Source organism: Lissotriton helveticus, chromosome 7, assembly GCF_964261635.1.
Source record: "Lissotriton helveticus chromosome 7, aLisHel1.1, whole genome shotgun sequence".
NCBI classification, from domain to species: Eukaryota; Metazoa; Chordata; class Amphibia; order Caudata; family Salamandridae; genus Lissotriton; species Lissotriton helveticus.
The window spans coordinates 278829396-278855317 of NC_136068.1; the positions used below are offsets into that span (position 1 = coordinate 278829396).

The following is a 25922-nucleotide window of genomic DNA, read 5'->3' on the forward strand; positions in this document are numbered from 1 at the left end:
CGGCCTCAAAGACCTGTAAGGAGTGATCTACTAAGAAGGACTTAAGCCAAGTGATGGCTTTTCCTGAGACACCTAAGTTAGTGAGTTGGTGAAGCAATATATTGTGGTTTACAGTGTCAAACGTGCACTTAGATCTAAAAGAATAATCACCGCGTTACCTCCCTAGTCAAGAATTTGTCTGGCCTCTTCCGTTACTGCGAGGAGGGCAGTCTCTGTGCCGAGCTTCGGACGGAGCCCTGTTTGGGAAAGATCGAGTAGATGGTTGGTCTCCTGAAATTCAACCAGTGTCGTGTTAATGTGCTTCTCCAAGATCTTACTCAGCCAGGGTAACAGGGAGATTGGCCTATAGTTTCTGGGATTATTTTGTCAAGAGTGGGCTTCTTTAAGATTGCCCTGACCATATCATGCTTCCATGAAGGGGAAACAGTGCCTGATAAGATGGCAGTATTAAGCAGATCCAAGACGATGGGAAGAATGTTATCTATAGCCGGCAGCAAGGCTCGCGGAGGTGCTGGGTCCGAGGGGAACCGTATTTTACCTTGTACATGAGGGAGGTTAGCGTACTAGGGTCAAGAGGGGGGAAGGAGTCCAGGTTAGCTGCTGGTCCTGGTCCAGACCTTGTGGGGGACACCAGGGCCAGGACACACTGGGAGACGGGGAAGGAGGTATAGATATTTTGAATTTTGTGTAGGAAAAATTCTGCCAACTTGTTACAACATGTTTTGATGTCTTTTTTATTAGGAGGTTTCTGGGGAAGTTTAAGCAAAGTTTTAGAGATACATTAGATCTCCTTAGGGGCACAGGCAGCGGCTTTAATTTTTTCTTTATAGAATGTTGCTTGGGATACTTTGATTTCAAACTTGTATGTTTTTATTGCTTCCCTATACATGGTTTTACTGAGTGGGGAGTACTCGGTTCGCCATTTCTCCTCCAACTTCTTACAGCTGCGTTTCATTTCCCGACGTTTGTGGGTGTACCAGGGAGAGGATGGGCTGCTGCGTTTGGCATGCGAACATTGCAGAGGGAGCACTGCGTCTAGGGAGCTGTATATCCACCTATTGTATTCATCATTTGCTTTGATGGGGTCAGGGTTGGTAGGAGGTCTGGAGGCTTCAAGGCCTGGGAGCCAGAGTTCCAGGGGGAGTTTGGACCAATTACGTTCTTTACGGGTGTTTGGGATGGAGGGAGAGAGCAGATTAAGGATAGCCCAGGAAAGGGGGATGAGAAAGTGGTCTGTCCAAGGGAGGGGGCGGGGAGTTCCAGCTGAGAGTTGTAAGCAGTTGCTGAAGACCGGGATGATTACATGGCCTTTAGCATGAGTAGCTTCTAAAATTAACTGTTTGAGTTGTAAGGCCACCAGGTTCACGGTTAGTTCCCTAGCACTATGGTCAGAGGCATTATCCAGGTGAATATTAAGATCACCTAGTACTGAAAAATTAGCTGGGATGGAGGGTAGGTTAGCTGTGATAGTTGGGAGAGCGTTAAGAAACTGCCCTAGGGCATCGGGTGGCTGGTAAATGAGAATCTCAGAAAAGGTGTTAGTAGGGGAAACATCGATTGCGAAGGTTAAGACTTTCGCAGTCTGGAACTGGGTTAGAGGAACAGCGGCAGTTAAGACACTCCTTAAGAATGATCGCTAGGTGTCCGCCTTTACCTATCTTTCGGTCCTCATGGTGGATATGGTATTCCTGCTGTAGGGCTAGGATGATATCTGGTTCAGAGTCTGTATTAAGCCAGGTCTCTGTTCAAAAGAGAACATCAGGTTTAAATTCTTCTAAAAGCAGGGCAATTTCGGTAGAGTGCTTGGGAAGTGACCTACAGTTTAGAAGATGAGTGCTTCACTGGATGTTTTTAAGGAAGGGGCCAGATGAAAACATGTTTGTTTGATAGTGGAACCCGCAGTGAGGACAAGCGCGTGCCTGTCAGCTACATTCCACGAGTGTTGACAGGTAATGGTTGGCTTTACATTAAGATTGTGAAGGGCCAAGGCGCTATAGCTCCTAATTTTGTGATGAAAAAGGGTAAGGGTTGTGGCCCCTGGTCCCGTTCGGTCGCGGACGTGTGCAGATGGGCTTGCCTTTGGTGCGACTTCAGCACGCCCACTGCGAGCGTCCGCTGCGCGCAGCTTGTGGCATCCTGGTTAAGTAAGAAGTCAGATGCTGGTCAGCTGATTAGCCTGGGTATGCCGGAAGGGCAGGCCCTTCGTGTAATGCGGTAGGATTCAATCCGCTCAATCCGAAAAATCGGTGGTGGACCGAGGAAAAGCACACTATCAGCGGTAAGTGTTCAGCAGTCAAACAGTATGCATGCAGTCAGGCACAATTAGACGTTATAAATGTTTTTAAACAATGTACTCGATCGAAAAGCAAATGGAGGAGCCCTTTGCCAGGCACTCCTGAACTGGTGGTGAGGCTATTCCTATGAGCAGCAGTGCTGTTAAAGATAAAAAAAGGACGTTCCCTAGAAAGTGAGGTTAAAAAACAGGAGTGCAACTAAGGAGCCCTTTACCAGGCGCTCCGGATCTAAAATACGGCTGTTTCCCTTACCACAGCGCGCGTCTCCCATAGAAAAGATAAGGGAGGTGGAGGTGGAAATTTACACTCATAGGTTTGTAATGCATTTTAGTAGTAAGTAAGTAGTACTGCTGTAAAACTACTTTATGTGCTACATAATTAAATTTGTGAATCAGGCACATAATTATTATGTTACCACTGAAGAAGTGGGATCAAATAGGACTGGGAACATGGTAAGTATATAATAATATATAATTGGTAAAACATTGACACCACGGCTAATAATATTGGTCTTTTTTTAATGATATTTAAGTGGACGAGACAGGAACCAGTAAACAACAAAGTATATTTATCCACAACATTATAGTAGAAAGATTTGTGCTGACGGAGGGGTCAGACATTCAAAAGTAACTAAGACAATGCTTTGTAAGCCTTGTGCAGCCCTGTAATGAGTGCTTTGGAAGCCTTTTTTTTTTTTAAATAACATTTATTTATTGAATTTGTGGTGTAAATAATGAGGTGATAGGGTAGCAACATGTATGAGTATAACTCGACAGGTTACATAACAGTGCTTCGGAAGCCTTGTGAATAGTGTTGAGGGTATCAGCTTGGTTAAATGAAAATGTCAAACTGACAGCCCCAATGTCAGGAAATTATCAGGGGTAGATGAACTTACCATACTAAGGGGTGCAGGTCTGCAAGCTGTTCTTGGATAAGGCGATAAGCTAACGTAGAGCCAAAGGTGCTGGCAGTGGGCACAGCCAGGTTGTAGATGGCATGGACAGCTTTACCTTTAGCTTTACATTTAGCACTCCGTCAACCCGCTGCCAGTGGAGTAGCACTTTAAAAATACATCAATCATGCCATCTTGGTACACGGCGGGGTGAGCCCTGCCAGGAATCCGTACAACACTGCAAGGAGCTTGTTAGTATGAAATGAGGGAGGGCAAAAAAATACAAAAGCAGAAGCCCAACCCAGTGCTTAATTTGTAAAAAAAAAAAGTAAGTGGCAGGCTTCTCGTCAGGGTGTAAATGCAGCTTGAACCACACATTGCCCCTGCTATGCTGCCAACGATAGTACAACACACCCACTAACCATTAGACTCTTACACGTCTATTTCGACTAGTCCTGGCCCACAATTCTATAACAAAGGCTTGGGCAGCAGGTAACAGTAATTTTTGATGTGCATTGAATTAATAACTAACTATGGTTGTGATTATCTCTAAATTAGCCAGACAGTGCCACTTTGTGGCACACTGTCACAAGCACGGTGCCAGTCCTGAACATCAGAAACCACGGGCTCAAATTAAGCACTGGTCCAACCACTCATGCAGTGAGGGGAAGCTCCCCTGCACCTCGATGTTACAGGGAAACAAAATCAAGATAAATGAGATTTGAGAACATGCACAAAAAAGAAGTGTAACTAAACATTCAACTCACTGACAGGCTTAAATTAAAAACGAAATAATTCAAATACATAGAAGGACATAAGGGGCAAGGTACCCACGATACAAAGCAGTCAATAGTATTGCTAAATTAAATTAAAAGTGTGCTTAGTGCCAGAGTTAGGGACTGCCTACTCATAAAACCTGAAATGTTAAGCAGGTGTTCTTCCTCACAGACTTCCAGCCCCCCACAATGAGTTATGACTTTCAAAGCCTTAAGTTCCCCTCAATCAGTCGCCTTACTATTCACTAACAATAGCCTTCCAGATCAATTTCTGCAGAGCCCGCCAGCGATGCTGCCACCCAGGAGCTGCACTTGGTTTGCCATGATGACAAACTTGTCACTTACTACTAATATCCTTAGACTCTTCCAATGTTTAATTGATGTAACTTCAGATGCCAGCCACTCCCCTGAGTCTGAGAGTTCTGAATTTACAAGAGACCACACACTACATTTTAAAAACATTTCTTAAACCTGCTTTCAAATTTGAGCATCTGCTCTCTAAACGACCTTACTGCTAGAGACTTCAATGTCCTTTTCAACATACGAAAACTAAATGTATGTGGTCCATCGAAATCTTTGACCCCCTTCAGTCACATTACCTGAAAACATTTCCTTGACCTCAACACCACCCATGGAAATAACCTGATTTACAAGACCCCAGAATAACCTCTTCGTTCTTCAATAACATTGCTTCTGCCTTCTCAAAAAAGTGCTCCTACGTAATTACGCAATTTGCTGCACAACCCAAACAGTAGATGTTTGGGATGGCCCCAATGATGAAGCATGTCACCTAGGGGCAACCCTTGGTGAGTGAGGGGACTCAAGAAAATAATTTTCTTTTCCCAAGACAGGGGTGTGTTTCACTCATTAAGGGAACCCCCATTCTCCTGGCTACGTTCGTTGATCCGCCACGCACGGATTTTTGTTACACTACATATACTCAGGAGGGTAAATCTAGCCTTAACCTCCTTCTCCCCCTATTTTTGTTTGTGATCTCAGTATCAATCATAACACAATGTCTCTAATTTCCAGTTTGGATCCCCATGACAATACCTATCACATACCTGGCTTAATCTCTCAGCAGAAGCTTTCACTGACTTCTTCAAGTACTCTTAGAAAAGGGAATTATTTCCATTATCATGCAGACCAAAGTTTAGGAGCATCTGATGCTTTCTACCATTATGTTTAACAGGTTGTAGTAGTGTGGCATAACACTTGTCGCTTGCATTTGCCAACAAAACCCTTTACTAGAAGATTGTCTTTAATTAATATTGTGTACTAAAATATTGTTTACAAAAACATCCACCCACTTGAATTAATAGCAGACAATCTATACCAAATGGGCCATATGTTTGCAAAATATATTTAGAACCCAATATGTATTTCAGACAATAGTTCTACATATCATATTCAGACATGTAACCAAGTTGGGTTGACTTTATGTCTCTTCAAGCAAAAATCAAGAGGCTGAGTTTCAATTAAATTGAAGGGGAAGGGAAAGTTGAAATCAGGCAGTGGTCAGAACCTTTTGGTCAGACAGTAATTTCTTAAGGCGAGGCATTTTGATGATTTGTTTCAAGAGGTGTCTGATAACTTCAAGGTGAAAGGAGACTTTAACTGTGAGGGTAGGATCCACTGTAGCATGACCAAGAAGTAGTTCATGGACATGGATGAGCAGGGGTCTACAGGCAGTTTATGTGCTTCAATTTCTTAGCCAACCTGGGAATCACCTCCATGTTTTGTAGACAGAGTGTGGATACTGAGGATTAAAGTTGAAGTGAGAAAAGAGGTTCTTACAGTGTTAATGGCTTTAAAGGGTGTCAAGGTTGGTCAGCTCCCGATACTGAAAATCTTCCATGCTTGGTCAGGATGCCCTTAGTGAGGTATGCCCTTTTGGCTCTCTTAACCTCTTTGTTAGATTGCGTTCCATTTACATGTTGCAAATATTATCTTACAGCAACTGAAAGTCCTCAAGCTGGAATTTTAACAGCATGCCCTGTGGTGTTGCCTCTGCATGACGTTGAGCAACAGGTCTCGGAAGAAGGCCATTGACTTTTTGAGGCATGCGTTTATGGGGGAATATAGCATGCTACTACGCATGCTATGACATCTCATTCTTTTACAACAAGGTTGTTACAATGACCGCGTTTTTAGAACGCAATGCCATTACAATGCAAGTCATTACATCGACTTGCAGTAGATGGCACTCTAACATTAGGAATAGTATAATTTACTATTCCAACTCCAGCCTACGCAACAATAGGGAAGGTGTTGGAATAGTAAGTTATACTATTCCTTATATTAGTGCGCCATCAACTGCAATGCGATGTAATGACTTGCGTTGTAATGGCATTGTATTCTAACAATGCAGTCGTTGTAACAACCGCGTTGTAAATGAACTACGATGCGATGACTGCATTGTAAATGCTATCATCAGCTTGGGGACAGATAAATGTGTAGGATAGCTTGAGAGCAATAGTTTTCCCATACTTCAGAGCACTGGCTAAACAAAGATGCACTGTGCTGCTAACTACCCTACAATGCATAAGTCCAATCTGAAAATATGGGACATACAATATGAGCTGTCTTCACCAATACCAAACTTCTGTAATTTATTTGTTGATTTTGTTTTATCATTTTGCCTCCATAAAAAAGAAGCATGTCGTTTTTTGCCTGAGCTTGTAGGAGTTTTTCTGTTAGTAGGTAAAACCTTCCTCTCATAACAGCACTAATTATGACACAATTTATGTTAAAGCTTCAAATTAGAAAGTGGTCCTCCATTGTGTGAATAGATGTTTGACCAGGTAATATACCGCCTTGTATAGAAGGCATCAAGTGAAAGTTTATATCCTTCGATTGGACTTGTTCTGGCATCTTTTTGTTTGGGCCTAAAGGCAGTATGGCTGTCTGCCATTCCTAAGGAATCAAGAACAAATATTAATACAGAAAATGAATGATAACCATACCTCACTGTGCCTGCCACATAGTTCCGGAGCCGAAGGTGGCCAAAAGTCGCTTTCTGCCAGGCTTTCCATGTCAGAAAGTCCATCATGGAAAGCCTGTCAGAAACCGACATCATAATCCAAACGGCAGAAACACCGTCCCTAACGGATTATGTGGCATTTCCGACTGGCTGATGGACTCCTTGAGCCCATTGGAAGCCAGTGGGATTGACCGGCTGGTTTGGACTCCGACTGAAATACGGCAGTTGGACTTCAAACCAAGGATGTAGGCTGGTAAGCCTCAGACGGGCATTTGGGTGCTTACCGACCTAATCAGGCCCCATGTGGCATGACGATCAGCGACATCTCCAGGACCTGTGGAAATCTGTCCAAAATATATTTTGGGGCTCCCTGCATCAAGAAACGTAGCATTTGTGACCTCCTTTCCGGTCATTCATGCCCTTGTGCATATTGAGCACAATAACTACCAAAAGTTGACTTTATCTGCCGTCTACCTACTCATTAGGGCCAAAAGAAAGCTTGAACAAACATTGCTAAAGACAGTTCCTTTTTTAATTTTGATGTAGATATTTTTACTTGCAACTTGCAGCATATTTTTATGTGGAATTCAGTGTCTAGCCAGCTTGATAGTCCCATCGTATGAAAAACACACTAAGGGGAAATGGTTAGATGTCTAGTGGACTAGTGCATAATATTAAAGTATGCATATGAACATTGTAGCTTTAGATACTGAGTATTTGTAGCTACAACTACATCCTCCTTCACTACTGATGTTCTTGCTACAAAAGTGAAATTCAACGCACTGATTTGAAGTTTTTCTTTCTTCCATTAGTAAAACAATTGAATAACTTTCTCTTGATTTCTTCCCCTGCCATTTCCGTCTTCTCTTTATATGTGCTCATTTCTTTGTGTAGACAGTTACCTGACACTCTGCTGAGTATTAGGACTGGGCAGGATAAAAGAGGATACACGAGATGGCGAGATACGTGTGTGGAACAGTATAGCAAGTGACATGAAGTAGAGGAAGAAGGGTTACAGAGAGAAAATATGTGAAATGATATGTGTGGTAGGGAGAGAAGTTAAGTAAATAAAGAAAGGTGAGGTAGCCGAAATGGGCTGTGGAAGGAAAAGTGGAAGCTGAGACACATACTTGAAATAGAGAAAGAGAGGTGAGGTTTATACAGAGGTGGTGAGTTGTGAGATTGAAAAAGAGGAAAAGATGATGAGGGAGAGAGATCTATAAAGAACGAGGTTGAGAGAGATAATTGTGGTGTAGGGGTGAATGACAGAGAGATTAAGATAGGTTTAGAGTGACAAAGATATAGATGATAGAGAAAAAAGGGAGCCATAAAGAAATAGAGGTATCCAGAAAGAAGTTCGATATTCATTGAGGGAAAGGAATGGAAACTGAGGAAAAAAAGAGAACAAGGAGGTGGAGAGGTGAGTGAAGTAGTGACCGAATGGTGAGATAAATTGAGAGGTTAGTTAGTCAGTGAGAAAGCAGGGGATTTACAGGCACATGCATCAACCATGTTTGCGAGGGCAAATGGTGCAAGTCTCAAAAATCGTCATTTGCGCCAGCAAAAAGGCCATTTGCGATGCATCAGGGTTCAAGGCACTCGCAATTTGAGAATTCAGAATTAATTGTGATTTCTCAACTTTCTTTTGCATTTGCGATTCCTTAAATGCAATGCAAGATCCACTTTAGAATAGCGATTTCGCTACTAGTGGGGCGCAAATTACCATCAAGATGAACTTGATGGTAATTTTCAAAAACTTTGAAAAATTCACTAAAGTGCATTTTACAAAGTTGTAGGTTATACACACAGGCCCTTGGGGCATGTGTGTGTGCAACATGTGCGCACAGAGCAATTTCAGGGGTGCAACACGGTGTCCTTTTGACAGCCTTGCACCCTTGAAATTGCATGCGCAATTTGCGAGTACCTATTGGTACTTTCAAATTGCGCATGCAATCTCCCATTCATTCCCATGGGCCGGGAGGTCCTTAGGAATGAATGGGAAGGCATTCCTTAATTGCGACTCGCAATTTGCGAGTCACAATTAAGGAATGTCTGGGAATCGCTAATTTTACAGTGATTCCTACATGTATAGGCTTTTGCAATTCCTTAATTGCGATTCCTTTATAATCACAATTAAGGAATCGCAAAAGCCTACATTGATGCATGTACCTGATAGAGAGGTAAGACAGTGCGGGAGCTGTCAGGTAACTAGATAGAGCTAGAGAGGTATGGGGGAGTGGTGTAGTAGAGAAAGGGCTGAAAGAGAATATAGAGAGGTAAGGTAGTAGAGATTTGACGAGAGAGAGATGAGGCAAGGATAGAGAAGATGGTTTAGAAGGTGGAGTCGAGATACAGGGAGGTCAAATTGAACAACTGTACTGAGATACAGAGAGAAATGATATACAGGCTTCAGGTAGAGAGTCACAGATATAGATATATCCACAGAGAGTAATAGAATGAGGCAGAGAGAGGTGAAGTCAAGAGAGGTATATTAAGACAGATGTGAGGGAGATAAAGATGAGATAGAGCGATCTGAAATAGAGAGGGATCATGAAGGTACATGGAGAAATAGAGTTAGAGGTTAGGAGAGATGACTAAAGGTAGAGGGGAGGTGAAGTATGGAGAGAGAAATGACAGAAAGAGTATTCTTTAATTTAAATAAGACCAACTGCCAGAGTATGCAAGAGTTTAGGCTGGGCAAGTCAAGCATGCACACTAAGGGGCAGGTTTATATTTAGCGCAACACAGGACAAAGTTGCTGCACTGAGGTTTGCAAGAGGTGAAAGCAGAGCAGCGCCATATTTATTATTATTGATGCTGCTGATGCTCATTACCCTTAACTAGCGCTTAAACTTTGCACCATGGTGCCAAGGTGTGTGCTTTCTAGCATTGGAGTGTACCTGAAGCATACCTTTCCAATCCATAATCCTATGCCAAGACAAATTCTTAAACATTCCATACTTTTCAATGTGTTATACAAAGCAGCCCGCTTGCAATGTTATGCCTACTTCAAGGAGGCATTATTTTTTTTACACAAAGGCCAGTCTGGCTATTTTAGTAGCTTGCATTTAGCATCAGAAACTATAAATGCTTGCTTTAATTTGCCCAAGTTACACTCAAGTAATAAAGTGGCACAAAGCGCTATTACCGCTCTGCAGAGATCAGTGCACTATTACAGCTGTGGATTGTAAAAAACTCTTGCAAGCATTTACAGCACTTTGCTTCAGTTTGCATTTCTTTGCCCTGGTGCATACTCTTAGTAAATGGGCCCCTAAATTTCTGTTATACATGCTTGGCTATGGTGACTCTTGGAAGGAGCGGGCTCTGGGCAATGGCCCACTTTGCCTTAATACGTTTCTGAAGGATATGAGTCCACCTCTCGAGATAGCTTGTTTTATGAAAATTCAGCGTTCTAGCTGTTCGCTACACCACAGTCTCAGGTTGTGAGTAAATGGCTGAAATGATTGGGCTCAGGAAATAGACTGATCACTTGAATTCAGTGAAGACTCATGAGGATCAGACAAGAACCTTCCACCTTGAGCCACCTTCGGTTTCTGCACTCTAGTTCCTGGCAACAGAGAACATGACTACTCATTCACCCCATTCACTCTGGACCCTTCACAACCTCACAGGGCCCCTCTCTTCTTAGGAGAGTCGTTCTTCCAGGGCAACAGTCTTTCACTGGCAAACTCTAGTAAATGCACTTCGCTTGTGGTGGGCATCTTAAAATTGGAAGGGTAATGTACAGATAATGTCAGAGAGTTTTCCGCCATTTCCAGTTGAGGGGACAGCATCTTAGAGATGGCTGAGACCCCATATTGTACTCCACACAGATATTCAGCCATGTATATCCACAAGCAACCTGGTTGAGAACAATCCCTTAAACACTTGGGGCCAGATGTAGGTAGGGCAATACCGGTCGGAAACGCCCGAAAATACCGATTTTCAGCCGTTTCCGACCGGTATTTTGACATTGATATGTAGGGGTGTTTAAAACATACATATTCGGTAATTTTACCGAATCGTTAATTTTACCGAATAAGTAAAATTACAGAACCTGTAAAGTTACCGAATTTGTGAATTTTACCGTTTCGGTAAATTTAGTGAGCGGTAAAATTACCGAATATGTATTTTCAAATGTAGGTAGAACTGTTAACAGTGCTACAGGGCTTTTAGGATTCGGTATTTACCATGTAATACTATTACATGGTAATTAACGAATCCCTGTGTACATGCACATCTGTGCATGTACAACGGTGCCATGTGGCACACAGACATGCCCTAAGGGCATGTCTGTGTGTCACATGGCACACAAGCCTGAAACAGGGGTGCAACAGGGTGTCAAAGTGACACCCTGTTCCCCCTGTCAATTCGGTAATTTTACCGGCTTCAAGGCCCATAGGAATCAATGGCAAATACCGATTCGGTATTTACCGAATCGGTAAATACCGAATCCTACCGAATCGGTAAAAATTACCGATTTTTTATCTACATCTAATTTACCGATTCATAAATACCGAATCAGTAAAATTCGGTATTTATGAATCAGTAAATTAGATTTACCTACATCTGGCCCTAAATGCAGTTATTCTGAGTCATTCTTTTGTGTTTAATGTACAGGAACTACTACTCAGAGTGTTGTGGCAGTACATAGAGGCAAGGTGGCACTGGCAGAGGCTGCAGATAATAGTACAACATGAGGGTTTCTGCTTGATTATTTAGCTGCATGAACACTAAGGGGCAGATTACGATGCGGCCTGTAAAAGCTCCGACCAAGTGTTGCATCGTAATGCTCTGTCGGTTTACTTTCCAACTGCCTAATTAAGATATAGGAGGTTGGAAAGTAAACTGGTGGGTCTATCCATCTGGCTTCTGTCTGACATTTATTGATTTTTCTTTATTATACTGTATTAGTTTTATGAACATGTTTAGTTTCTTTATTCCTCAATGTCTCCTTTGAATAATTTGTTCTTGCCCGATGGTCCCTTAGCGATCCTCCATAATAGAAATCATTCAATGACAAATATTTCTAAGGGTAAAAAAAGGGTACCTTATGCTCTCATTCATTTACTTTTAATACTATTCCTGGGAAATAGTTTTGCAGGGGATTGGCAATGATTTAAGTCTTAGCCACAGTTTGACAGAAGAATTTCCTACACATTTTCCTGGCATTTTAGTCACGAGAAATTCCTGGATAATCCATTCTGTTACCCTTGTTTAGAGATGTTTCGAAACAAAATATTGTTATGACCAGTTAAGTGCTGTAAAATGCACCATTTGGCTAAATCGTTCCAAAGAACTGGGGAACCTCTAACTACTCCATTAGAAATGTCCCTGGCAATATTCATTCTCAGCTAGGTGCTCTAAAATGTAATTATTTGGGATTGTCTTTTGTTCAAATAACCTGGAAGAGAGGTACAAATTAGGGGTGGGCATAAAAACCAGATTTCTGTGTAGCGTGATCATGCAGAAACACACAAACATTCTGCGAGATTATGTAGAATTATGCAAGAAGAGACATTTGAATTTACTATGATTTTCTTCCTCCAAAACTGCCCCCGGGTGCTCAAAATGGACATGAGGATGCAGTTTGCAATAAATGCAACAGAACAAGAATTGCAGTGCGGGCAGCTGCTTGCACTCGCTAATGTACATGTGGGGTAGGACTTCAACCCAATTTACTCCTAGGATTAAGTGCTAATTTCTCAGTGCAGAATGTGCCCTTGCATCCAAAATGGATGTGAGGATACACTTTGTGCCAATAAAATAGAACTAAATGCACCAAACATAAACAGCAGTGCGAGCAGCCACCTGTGCTCTCTCAATGTGCTCTTGCAGTACGATTTATTCCCCCCCAAATTACTCTTAATTTCTCAAGCGGGAATAATTCAGTTATTTTGTGTAAACCTACGTCAAAGAGTAGTGTGGAATTACTGAAATTATAGTGATGTAATTTAAATTTCGCCCAGGCCTAGTACAAATCCCATGTTAGGAGTATGTCAAAATTTACAGACTCCTAAAATGGGATTCCAAAAGGTTACTGATTCACAGTTTGAAAGGAGCGTATTTTGGGTATCTGTTCCAAATTATGTAGTACTTTATGTATCAGTGGTTTACAATTTGAATCCATATTTTGCAAATATCTAATAGTACATGGTTGTTGGACCTGGCCCTCTCTGCGGGGTCACCCCCAAACGTTTTACCTTTACTCTCCACTTTTTTGCTGGATACATTTTTGTTGGTCTTAGGCCTCTGTGCAGTTTACAGCTACTAACCAGTGCTAAAGTACTTGTGCTCACTCCGCTAAACCTGATTTTATGTGCTTACACATGATTGTCTTATTTAATTTACCTATAAGTCCCTCGTAGAGTGGTATATCAAATACACAGGCCCTGTAAATTAAATGCTACTAGTGGGCCTCCAATACTTATTGTGGAACCCACTTAAGTAGCGCTGAATGCAGTCTTAAACTGCCAATTGGACTTGGCATTATAACCCCCATTGCCATTGTTTAAAATCCCCTTTCATTGCAAGTATGTCACCCTACAGTATGCCCTAGGTAGCCCATAGGGAAGGGTGCATTGTGATAAAAGTTAGATATGTGCTTTTAAGTTTAAGTTATATATGTCCTTGTGGTGAAAAAATCCTAACTTCACTTTTCACTACTGTGAGGCCTACTTGTTCCATAGATCACAGAGGGTTGCTTTATTACATTTAATAGGTGCTGTTTTTTTATTGGGACCAGTTAGCAAGGTCATGTTTGTTACCTAATAAATTGTAATGAAAGATCTTCTTTAATGGTAAAGTTGGATTTTTAATTACAATTTCGAAAACACCACTTTTAAAAAGTTTGCATTGTCATACCCTTTTATGCCTGTAGGCTATCTTGGGTTACATGACGGGTGTAACTGTCAGTTGGACCTTGCAAATTCCTCCCAGACTGTCACAAGTGAGGGATTAGGTGTGCCTGAATGGGTCATCTTCTGGCAGCATGGGGAGGGGCAGTGCACAGCCCCACTTGCAACTAAATAGGCTGTGCTCTGCCGTCATCACAAAAATTAATTATTACCTCCACATTGTCACTGCAGCGAGCTTGGAGCCAGTAAAGGGGAGTCAGGAAATTTCATGCACTTCAAAGAAGCTTCTCCCACCTTCCAGTGGATGGGCACCATGTTAAAAAATAGGACTTTCAGATACACTCTTAAGTTAACTCCTGGACCTCAGGAAGGACTCTGAGAGTACTGCCTGCTGCTGTGACCTGCTGTGCACTATACAAGACTGCTTTGCTGTTCCTGGTAGCAGTGACGGCTTGAATAGGTAGCGCTCTGGGACAGCGAGGCAGGACAGGGTGGGGGGCAGTAGGGTTTGACATACAACAGGAAAGATTGAAGTAAACAAATAAAAATATAAAACCCCTTACGTTGTGCTCCCCACATCGCTGAGTTGGTGATGTGGCGAACGCAAGGTGAGTGGTTTTATTTATTTATTTACTTTAATCTTTCCTGACATATGTCAAACTCTACTACACTCCACCCTGCCCTGCCCTGCCTCACTGCCACGCAGCATTACCTGTGTGAGCTGCCACTGCCTGGAAGTACTGCTTTGCTACCTGGAGTCTGCCTTGAACCTTCGGAGTCCAGCCCTGCTGTTAAGCCCTGCATAATCTTCTAAACCCAGGACTCCCAGAGTGATTCCAAGGGCTGGTTTGCTCGTCTCCTGTTCAGAGCCACTGGGAAACAAAAGGATCCCACCACCTTCAACCCGCACCTGGGCCTAGCTTGAGTGAGTCCTGACCACCCATTCTCACCCACCACAAGTGGTATCCCACCAGTCCTGGACCCTTGGTTGTCATGCTAAAAGTGCCCAGTTGTGAGGACTTAAAAAGTATTTTTGCCCAAAAACTACTCTGATAACCAGGAGGAGACCGGGACCAACCTGCTCACCTACCCACCTGAGATGCATCGCTGATCAGATTGGCTTTACAGATTCTTCCACTACTTTTTACTCCTCAACAGCAAATCCTTTAAAGCTATCTTTCACATTAGGAGTATCCGAGCTCTGGAACTGTCTTCGGCTACAGGCCTTTCGCTCATAAAAACAACTAAGTCTGAACTCAGAAATCTTCACCATAGCTTTGACCCAAGGCTAAACTGTATTCTCACTTTATCACTGTTGGTGTGCTGCATACTGTATATATTTCCTTTAAGTTACGCCAGACTGCTTTAAATGCCAAAATACCCAGAATTAAGCACAGATTAATTTAGTGACTGTTTGTGGTTCACCCTGCAAACGACTGTGGCTGTTGCTTTATCAAGGCTCACATCCCAGGCAACCAGCAACGCAAGTTCTCGCAGTTGGCCATTTCGCAAAATATGTTTCTGATCACAAAAGATTGCTTGCAAATTACAACCACTTTTTGCGGCCAGGGTCTTAGCATATACGGCCCATTATTTTTAACATCAGAACTTTCCTGGATTATTCATGTAAAATAAAAAAATACTGGAATTCATGGATTCATGAATTCATGAATCCATTATTTTAAACATCAGTACTTTCCTGGATTATTCATGTAAAATAAAAAAACTACTGGAATTCATGAATTCATGAATTCATGGATTCCAGATGTACACAGCTTGAAACAGTAAAATTGCATTTCAACATTAATTGAGTTAAAGTGGATTGTGTTTGGCATTCATTGGCTCTCTTCCTATCACAAATAAAAGCCTTCTCACATTTGAAATCCTATTTAAGTGAATTAGAGTGTTAGGCTCAGGGAGATAAAGGCAACCCCCTTGATGTGCGCTCTGACTGAGCTCCCATAAGGCTCACCCCATAGGAAAGAACCATTAAAAGAGTTCAGTATTATTCTATGGGAAATGCAAATAAATACGACAAGATTAATGTCCCATATGCTAATCTTGGACCATTGAACCCTCTGTAGCTGTGAGTGAACAGTGTATGGTATAAGCTAATGCTTCATTCCGCTGAAACTGTTAACCAGACTAAACAATCTTCTGGCTTTCTCAGTCCTCTAGAAGAGAGCTTATTTTCTGCAAGTTAATGAGCAATGCTACTTTGAAGTTAGGCCATCTAATTGTTAGGCCTGGCTCCTCAGCTTGAGAATCTTTTTTTAGGTGCCACAGTGTATGCCCACAATTCTAACCTCATGTCAACATGAATAGTTCAGCTCTAGCTGGGGCTATGGATGCATTCCAGGTAGCCGTCTCTGTCTGAGTACATTCTCCATCCTCAAACCATAAGATAGAAGTTCCAAAGGGGCAAACACGCTTCCCTAGCAGGTCCTGGCACCACTTTAGCCCTGTATGGGTGCAGGAGACTGGTGCCACCATGTCCTAGAGAAATATGTTTGAGCAGGCAGCCAGGTATATTTCAGTGCAGCAGCAGAGAAATATGCTTCCCTGTTGGTTCTTAAGGTGGGTTATCTAGGGGTGGTTGAATTGTTAAACCAGTCGTTGGTAGTAAAATCTTTGAAAATGCAAGAGAATCCCACTCCCAGTTTTGCAGAAGGTGATCTAGTTTCTGTTCTGGGTGTCGTGTTTTGGTAACCTAACTGTTACAAAATTGCCTGCACTCAAATTCAAATGCCCGATTCCTGTCTCACTTTAGGGTTGCCACATTTCCTAGAGGAAAATACTGGCCGGTTGTTGACATTTTAAGATTCAGCAAAGGCCTGGATATGATACTTAAGCAGAACCTTATATACAATCATTTGTAATCATGTTTATCAGCAGCTTTCTGTCTTTGTTTAATTTAATTATTAGTCAAGAATCATGAAGGCAGCTCTAGAACACATTTTAAAATGTATTCACTGTTTAAATGATGTAGGTCTAAGGGGAACAAATACCTGCTGTGATATCAAAATACTTGTCATACTGGCAAAAACACACGTCATCCACGTGACAACCCTACTTGAGCATAGCTCTCTACCATCTCCCATTTTTATTCACAGCACTACATAGGAACAGAGTTGGGCTAGATTACAGGGCAAGCTGGCAGTGCCAGAAGGGCTGGTGTGAGAGATCACTGTAGAGGCCGGTTTTGGATGTTTGTGGGCCTTTTTTATGGTCAGGTGGGCTGTTTGTTACTTTTGATTTCTCTGATATTACCGCAAACTTTGCCTGCAGCTAGAAAAAATGTATGCAGTCTACTACTATACCTTGCCAACACTGATACAATATCTCCTTACCAGTTCAAAACGGGACCTATTTGCAAATCGAACCACATTTTTAGCAATCTGATTCGCTAATGGGGGCCACTCGTATTTTGATGCCCGGACCTATTTGCTGTCCCTGTCTGACCCTGCAAAGGGTCTCTCCTGTTCTGTGCTCACACTTAACACACTGCCTTGTGTAGAAGAAGGATCAACTGGATCTCCTGGATCCGTTGTACAGCAAATCTAGTCAAACACAGATGTCTTTCTTAGCAGCTCCCTAGAGTTTCTTAACTTCTATTTTGTATAGAGCCAAAAGAAGTTCGAAAACTTTTCGGGTTCAGTCTGCAAACTTTTTTGACGTTGCAGACTTTTGCCCTTTGCTAAGATTCATGATTTACCTTAATTTTCTCATATACAAAGTTTTTTTTAAACTTAGCGAGAACATTTTCATTCGGGTAACAATCTACCAGGTCAAAACGACCAGCAAAACTGAAGTGGTTTTATCAATTCTTATTGGTAAAATGTACGCAGTCATTTTGTCTACATGGTTACATTAATTTTCTCTCTGCATATTGGCTTTGCGCTGTGGTATGTCCGACATACATTTTTGTGTGTTGCATAAGCACTGCTAGTGCTCCCGTCCTGTGCCTGCAGCAGCCTCAGCTGGGTCCAAGCCCGGACTGACTGTCAGCCGGCATTTCCCTGGTAAGCTGGAGCCTTTGGAGGCTATATTTAAGGGGGAGGGGACACTGCAGGTGCTTATTTCACTATCTACAGTTCCCCCAGCCAATTACTGCTGACAGGGGATGGGGGGGGGGGGGGGGGGGAGGAGGGGGAGAAAGAGAGAGAGAGAGCTAGCTAGCTGGTTGGAACTTTTTTGCCTTGGCTGCTATCCATGCCACAGACAGGCAGGCCGCCATAATGGGGCAAGGTCAGTTTACTAACGTCCTTGAGAAGTTGGTCCTCTTCTGTCCCGCACCCCCTCCAGTCCTCACTGCCTCATTGTAGGAGCCACCAATGAAAAGGGCGCAGCGTTACGCAGCCACTAAAAGTGGCCCTGCGGGGCCCCCATTCGAAATTACCACGTAAACTGGAAAATCCAGGCCTGATTCCTCTTTTAATTCTTTATTTCACCCAGTATTTCCCCCGGAAACTGCACCTTCCCTTAGCAGGTGGAATCTGCCAGTGAAAAATCAGGAACTGAAGTTACTGGGGAACTTGTGATTACTAGGGGGCATTGGTTCCTGCTATTGGCCCCAGTTGAATTAAAAGGGCACGCATAATGTGGCCTTAGAGTAATATATTCTTAACTCGTATAACATTGTTTTACATTTGACTATGTGCATTTGGGATCTCACCCGTCAGACATGGTACAACAGCTCATTAAAGCAGGTTCATTCATGTCAAGAGTAACAAATGCCATCCACACTACACAGAGCCCGCACTCACAGGACAAATCAGATAGAAACTTTAAAGCCATTTTGCACTTAAAGTCATACTTACAGAATGGAAGACCTTTCAAAATCCATCTTACCACACCTGGTGGGCTTGGGTTTCATTTCTCCGTGGGGCTTATACGTCACTCTTAGGGAACCATTATGTTCCACTAATCTCTAGTAGGGTTTGGCAGTCCTTTGATAATTACATGGTACAAGGCTCTCAGGGCACACTGACCCTTTCCAATATTGGCTGTAAGGAATCATGCTTGAGTCATGTGACAAAGCAATACCAAAGGGGATGATGGACGGAGTGTTGAACAATGCAAGCACTCACCCCCAGTCAACTGATCTGGTTTAATCCATCATCATTCTTTAGCTCAATCCGCCACCCCAGTTCAGACATGGCCATATGCAGATCAGTCTGACCCTGTGCCTCATGGGAACAGTCCAATCCAAACTGCCAAAGCCATGTCTTCCCTGGACCGGAAACAAGCATCCTGGGACAGGTTTCTGGCTAATCAGTCGTCATCAGCCAGGCTAGCTTGAATCCAGTGGCAAAATGAGCAAGGGACCCACGTCTGGGCATACCCTGCCAATTTAGGGCGAACAAAGCAATACCAAAGGGGATGATGGACGGAGTGTTGAACAATGCAAGCACTCAACCCCAGTCATCTGATCTGGGTGTAATCCATCATCATTCTTTAGCTTAATCCGCCACCCCAGTTCAGACATGGCAATATGCAGATCATTCTGACCCTGTGCCTCATGGGAACAGTCCAACCCGAACTGCCATGTGACAGGCATCCTGGCCTATTCCTCAACACTCTTCCTTCCCCTTCCCCCCCTTTTTTTTCTATGTACCATAGGCGATACAAATACTGTAAATTTACTTGGTACTGCTCTACACTATACTTAGTCTTACTGATAATACGGCTAATTTTTTTTGCTCTTGAATCACATTTTTTCTAATTCGTAATATTGCGGACACTTCCCTCTGCGCTGTCCTCGCTCATCTGTCTAACTTCTCTGACTCTGCTGTACCAATTTGCTCAGTGTAATGAACTGTGGGGTAGATGTATCAAGATTCCATTTTGCGATTTCTAAATAGCAATTTTTAAGGAATCGCTATTTAGAAATCGCAAAATGGAATGTATGTTGAAAATCGCTATTTTTTAGCGATTTCTTAATCTTCCTTATTTGCGAATTCGCAATTTGCAAATTCGCAATTAAGGAATAATTTCCCATGCATTCCTATGGGCCAGGAGGCCCATAGGAATGATTGTGAAATATTTCTTAATTTGCGAATCGCAATTTGCGAATTCGCATAATTGAGAATAATTTCAAGGGTGCAGGGGTGTCTCAAAGACACCCTGCTGCACCCCTGAAATTTACATGTGTGTGCATATGGCGCACATACATGCCCTATGGGCATGTATGTGCGTCACGTGCCACCTTCACAAATGCCAAATAGGGCATTTTTAAATGAAATCGCAAATTACCACCAACTACAAGTTGGTGGTAATTTGCGATTTCTTAACCCAAATTCGCAATTTCTAAATCCCACATACATCGCATTTAAGGAATCGCAAAATTTGCGATTCCTTAAATGCTTAAGCAAAATAAGGAATCGCAATTTTTTGAGATTCCTTATTTTGCGATTTTTTGATACATTTCAAAAAATGCAAAAAAGCCTTTTGCGATTCGCAAAGGCCGAAATTTATACATCTACCCCAGTATTTTTATGTGCATATTGTATTGCCTTGATTTTGCTTGTATCTCATGTATTCCTGTATTTTTTTATCCTTTTTCAATTTTAACTATAAAAAATACTTGAACTAAAAAATAGGCATTTTGAAAGTCACCACAAATTCGAAAACACACTGCTATGTCATACGCATGCAGGCACAAAATGTCAGTAAGGAAACATAGTAGCATAGTTCCTGGACAATAAATTTCGCTTAGTTGTGAGGACACGCCCTTCAGCAGCTGGACTGCTGTTCAGGCAGGGCATCGACACACATGTGGCTAGCATGTGGTAGTAAATGCATTCAAGGTGCGAAACCTAAAAAGGCAAGTTGTCATCTTTAGCAAAGCTTCTGGGTCACTTTCGACAAGGTAACCGTTTTATTTGATACTGTCATGAAATACCTCCTTGTATTTCTAGTTTAAAACCATGTTTGGTGATATTATTTCGGTTTATTTACATCATTATCAATTCAAAAAGGAATTGCAGAAAACATTGCATTTCTGTATAACATTATTTGCAGAGTCATCAATGGTCCTCATTAGAAATTAATAATTTGCCTGCTGACAGAATATATGTTTCCTATTAATTACATGTGACATTGAATAGTGCAGAAGTGTATACGATACATTGATCCCAAGAGAGCCATTAAACAAAGTAAACTTAGGTTCTGCAATATAAACTTCTTCCTTACCTCCTTTGCTTGCCATGGTTGCTTTGCACTCTTTGCTGTCAACTTCACTGACTGTGTTTGCGACTGCGGGGCTGCAAGTGAAGCAGATTTTAGTGGAGTGGCTTATATCACCACAGCCGGGCACTTCCTCTAATTTAATCAAGCACATGCAAATGAGCGGGGTGGGGGGGGGGGGCGTTGATGGCTTATTCTATATCCTGTCCAGTTTCTTTTTTCTGAGATCTCTACAGAAACACGCTCAAATATGAATACACTCATGTGCAAAATTGGTCTCTTACCGAATTTTATTTAAAATAAAAAAGGCGTGGTACAGTACATCGAGCAAAATGATCGTCCAAAGAACATTAAAAAAATAACCGCACACATTCTATGAAAAATATTTGTGAAATAAATATTTGTATAGTAAATAACCAGTAATTAACGAGTGATGCTATTGTCTAACACTTGCTATTCATTCATTAGAGTACCTGTGGGATTCCAGTTCTTGGCTTGTATTGTACACACATGTCAGCGGCGACTCGAGGGCTTTAGTGAATGAACCTATTGAATGAACTGAGGTTCACTATCGAGTGTCCTACCTTCTAAAAAAAAGGGCAAAATCTGGTTGTTTTTTATATGTAAAGGAAGGTCTCATTATGTGCAAACTGAAACTGACACTAGGCTCTGATTATGAGTCAGTCTGACCAGGAAGATGCCCTCATGGAAATCTACACTGCTTGATCACAGCTAGGGCTCCCAGTTTTATGGTATTTATTTTTTCGACATTTCTGTCTGTATTTCTGTTTGGGTATTTTTCCACATTTATTTAACTGATAAATTTATACTCACATTTGAATGTCCAAAAGGTTTCAGCTGTATACAGTGCAATAGCGTTATCTAAAAACACTTGCATTGTACAATAGCATACATAACTGTAGATCTGTGCGTAATTAAGCTTAATTAGGAAATCTACTATCTCTTTTTAATTTCCCCTGCCTCTCAGTCTGTACGTCTACTGACCTGGCTCTCATGATCGACAGTAGAAAAAAATATCCAAATAAGGCCCTTTTTCTGTATTTTTCTGTATATAAAGATAAAAACAGACAGGGAAATAAATAGTTTTCTGACTGTAAAAATCAATAAAAATGGAAAACTGGGAGCCCTAATCACAACTGACCTGGTATTCCCACACCAGTTTTTCCAATATTATACGACTAACAATTCAAGCTGGTAAAAACGCACAAAGGTTTGGTTGTTACGACAGCCAAGTCTTTAGTGCCCCCCCCCACTTACTTCTATAGCAAGAAGAGAGCACTCAATGCACTACCATGCCTGAACTAATCTCCCTGTTCTTCCCTTCTTTCCCTACCCTTTCCTTTACCTCCACCCTGCATGCCCTGCATACATCTACCACCTGTTTAAATCAAAATGGTAAATGTATGAGCCCGAAAACGAGAAAGTCTGTGGAATAGCGGACAAAAATTTGTTGGTGAACAGATATTTCCCAGTCTGAGGTTTTTAACTTATGATAGGGCTAAAAGTGTTTCGGAGATGCCCTGGAACTACTATGGGTTGTGCAGATTCTCATTTGCACCTGGCATAGGTGACCCTTGCTCTATGTCCTTTGCAGAGATGACAAAGATTGGACGACCACCTATTCTGAATACCTTTTTGCCCGACTGACAGGCACTGAGAGAAACTTGTACTGCCTTCAGCCACAACTCAAATGTGCACAGTGATAAACACCTGGATGGGACTCAATTCAAATTATGCACTAGACAAGAGTAATATGCTGCCCGAAAAAACAAGCCTTTGCAATGCAATAGGTCTCGCATTTGCGTGAGTTAGAGCTATTGGCATTGTAAATCACAATAGGGGATATTCTGAGGAATGTGTGATAATTATCGCAAAATTAACTTAATGCAGCTTTGCACATTGCAGTCTATCGCGGGAAAATAACACTGTGTTAACGTTGTATTCTCAACACGGCGGTACCATGCGATAGTCTCACGATAGCGTGTCAAATGACAGTTAAAATTAACGCGATGTCTAAAAAATGTGAAACACAAACGCGAAAAAAACGTCGGTGTCCCAAATTGCAATACAAAAATCAGTGATGACCAGCGATAGGCCTACAATTCCCACGCGTCATGTGGGAAAATGCACTATAAAAGCAAAGAAAAAAACATTATAAAAAATGTAACTGCGTAGTACCATGGACGCACACAGACCGAGTGCAGAGGACAACGCGAACCCCACAAGGCCCACAGATGACCAGCAAGGAACCTGTGTGTCGGGGAAGTCCAAGGAGAAGAGGAAGATGTGGTTCAGTCTGCAGGAAAACAGGATCATCATTACGGAGATGATAGAACACTACCAACAACTGTTCGTCACCTCCAACGTGTCATTGGCAACAAAGACGCAAATATGGCACACCATCTTTGGACTATATGAATGTAGTTGCAGCATTGAGGAGGACAGCGTAAGAGGTCAAGAGGCGCTGGAATGATATGAAGGGCAAAACCAAGAAGAAACTCGATGCCAACATGAAAGCAGCGACGCAGATTGGAGGTAGGGGTCCTGCGGCACACCAGGAGCAGGATGACATGGAGAAAATGGTGGCCACAGTCATCAGTCGGGATACGGTGCCAGGAGTTGGGGATCTGGACACTGCTCAACATGACCTGACACAACACCAACCGGGTGAGTAACGACCAGGGACTGGGGGGACAGGGGGAGATGGGAACAATGGTACACATGCACAATTAAGTAGAACACACTGCACACCCACAATGACTCTGGATCATGTCCCTAATCCCTGTGCCACACTACAGCACACATACAAACACCAAGTAGGGCCCTGTCCACCATGTGCACAGAGGGGTCCCACCCCACACATCACCAATCTCACCACCAACACATGCACACGTGCGAAACCCAGCAAAGATGCATATTTGTGAGCCACACTGACAATGCTGGTGACACTACATGACGATTACCATGGCTGCAGTCTAATCATCATGACATTGTGCACTCCACAACACTGAGGTGGCTGAGTGAGGACCACATCCGGAAAGGAGCAGGTCACACTCTGACACATCCATGTGCATAAACAACCCCTAACATCAACAACACATCTGTGGACAAACCATGCCCAAGAGTCACAACTCGACCAAGACCCCAATTTACCCAAGTCTGCAACATCTCAGCATTGTAGAAGCACAGAAGCCAAAGGCACACCACCTGAGAGGGATAAGGAGCAGCCAAATCAGAGCTGCAAGGGCAACTCACCCACAATGCAGCACACACACATAAGAAGAGCACCTCAACATTGACTACAATGTGGTACAAACTGCAACACTTTCACAACAGAACACAGGACACAACTGGTGCCCCATGTGTGTACAAAATGGCCAATCACATCTGACACAGCAGGAAACTGTGAGATGACAATGTATGAGTACAACCTCACATCCGTGATGTAGTACAAATGTCCACTGTCCACATCAAATAAGCATCTCCTCACAAAGTCACAATGTACATTGTCATGCAGTCTGCATGTAAATGTCACCAATGCGTCAACATACATGGAACACACTGTGAAACTGCATCTCCCCTTTACATTGCAGAGGGACAATCAACACCCCTTGCAGAGCAGACCCTACATCACGTCAGTGATGATAGAGACGACCCCCGAATCACTGACATAATATCGATAGACACTATATCGACCTACAAAAATATCGATACAAAAATATCGATAACAATAATATCGACAAGCTATACTTATCTAGAAACATACAAAAATATCGGATACACAATATCGACCTACATAAACATCGATCTCACTAAAGTCGACAACATAAATATCGGAATTTTAAATATCGACTATTCAAAAATAAACACACTAAGTAACAAATATCGGCAGCTAAAATATCGACAGCAATAAATTCTTCAATTAATAATATCGAAAAATATTATACATTTATACTATGACTTTTAAATATTTATAAATTATATAAACACTACAATAAACATCTCTCATTACAAACTATAAATAAAAATACATGTCACAATTAAATAACATTAAAAATGATTACATTTTAACTTAAACTATTTAAATAAATACTATAAAATCAAATAACCACATTCTTAATTAGCGTTTTCCTTATATGGAAATTAACCACCCCAACATATTTTCAAAAATACAAACTAATCAATAAAAACACTGCAATAAAAAATGAACTAATAACAACCTAATTACTAACTCTAAAATACTATATAAACAATTAAACACTAAACACAAACGACCACAAAAATAGAAAACGACAGAAGAAAACACTGTGGATGCCTTCAACTACACCTACAAGAAATTCTACATTCTACCTACAATTCAGTGGATTCAAAGTAAGTAACTAAATTAAACTAAATAAAAGTCACATCTACAACATTTAAAAATTTTAAACTAATCTAAGTACTAATGCATATCTACTTTTTATTTTCTATTCCCTCTACAGAAGAGTCTACAAACAAATAGCAAAGAACAGAACTCACCAAATAAATATACAAATAACAAAGTAAGTATCTGCAAACAATGTTAAAAACACATGTAATAACTGTCAGCTCAAACTTATAGCAAAAACTTGAACTACCACCTTAAATATATATCAGAACAAGTGATACAAATAAATATACTTTTCCCCCCAGATCAAAAAAATACAGAAGACCAAGAACACAAGTGAACAGAAAAATACATCACAATCAAATACAGATTAATCACCAATGTAAGTATATACTGTAAAAATGTTTCTTTAATTAACTTAATATATTTTTAGCAACATTTATTAAAAGTATACATTATATTTCTTATAGATTAAGAAACAGCAAAATGACAGAAGGAGCAGAATTTGTAACGAGCCAGAAAGGAAAACTATTACTGTGCTATAT

General features: G+C 41.7%; 1 protein-coding gene across 1 annotated transcript in view; it reads right to left on the reverse strand.

The window, feature by feature from the left end:
- LOC144768420 (protein-glutamine gamma-glutamyltransferase E-like) overlaps window positions 1–21060 on the reverse strand; it is a 204263-nt gene extending 183203 nt beyond the window's left edge. Inside the window, exon 1 of the mRNA XM_078652063.1 lies at window positions 20997–21060. Coding sequence (XP_078508189.1) covers window positions 20997–21012 — 16 coding nt within the window. The 5' untranslated portion in view covers window positions 21013–21060. The remainder of the gene's footprint in view (window positions 1–20996) is intronic.
- Between the last annotated feature and the right edge of the window lie 4862 nt (window positions 21061–25922).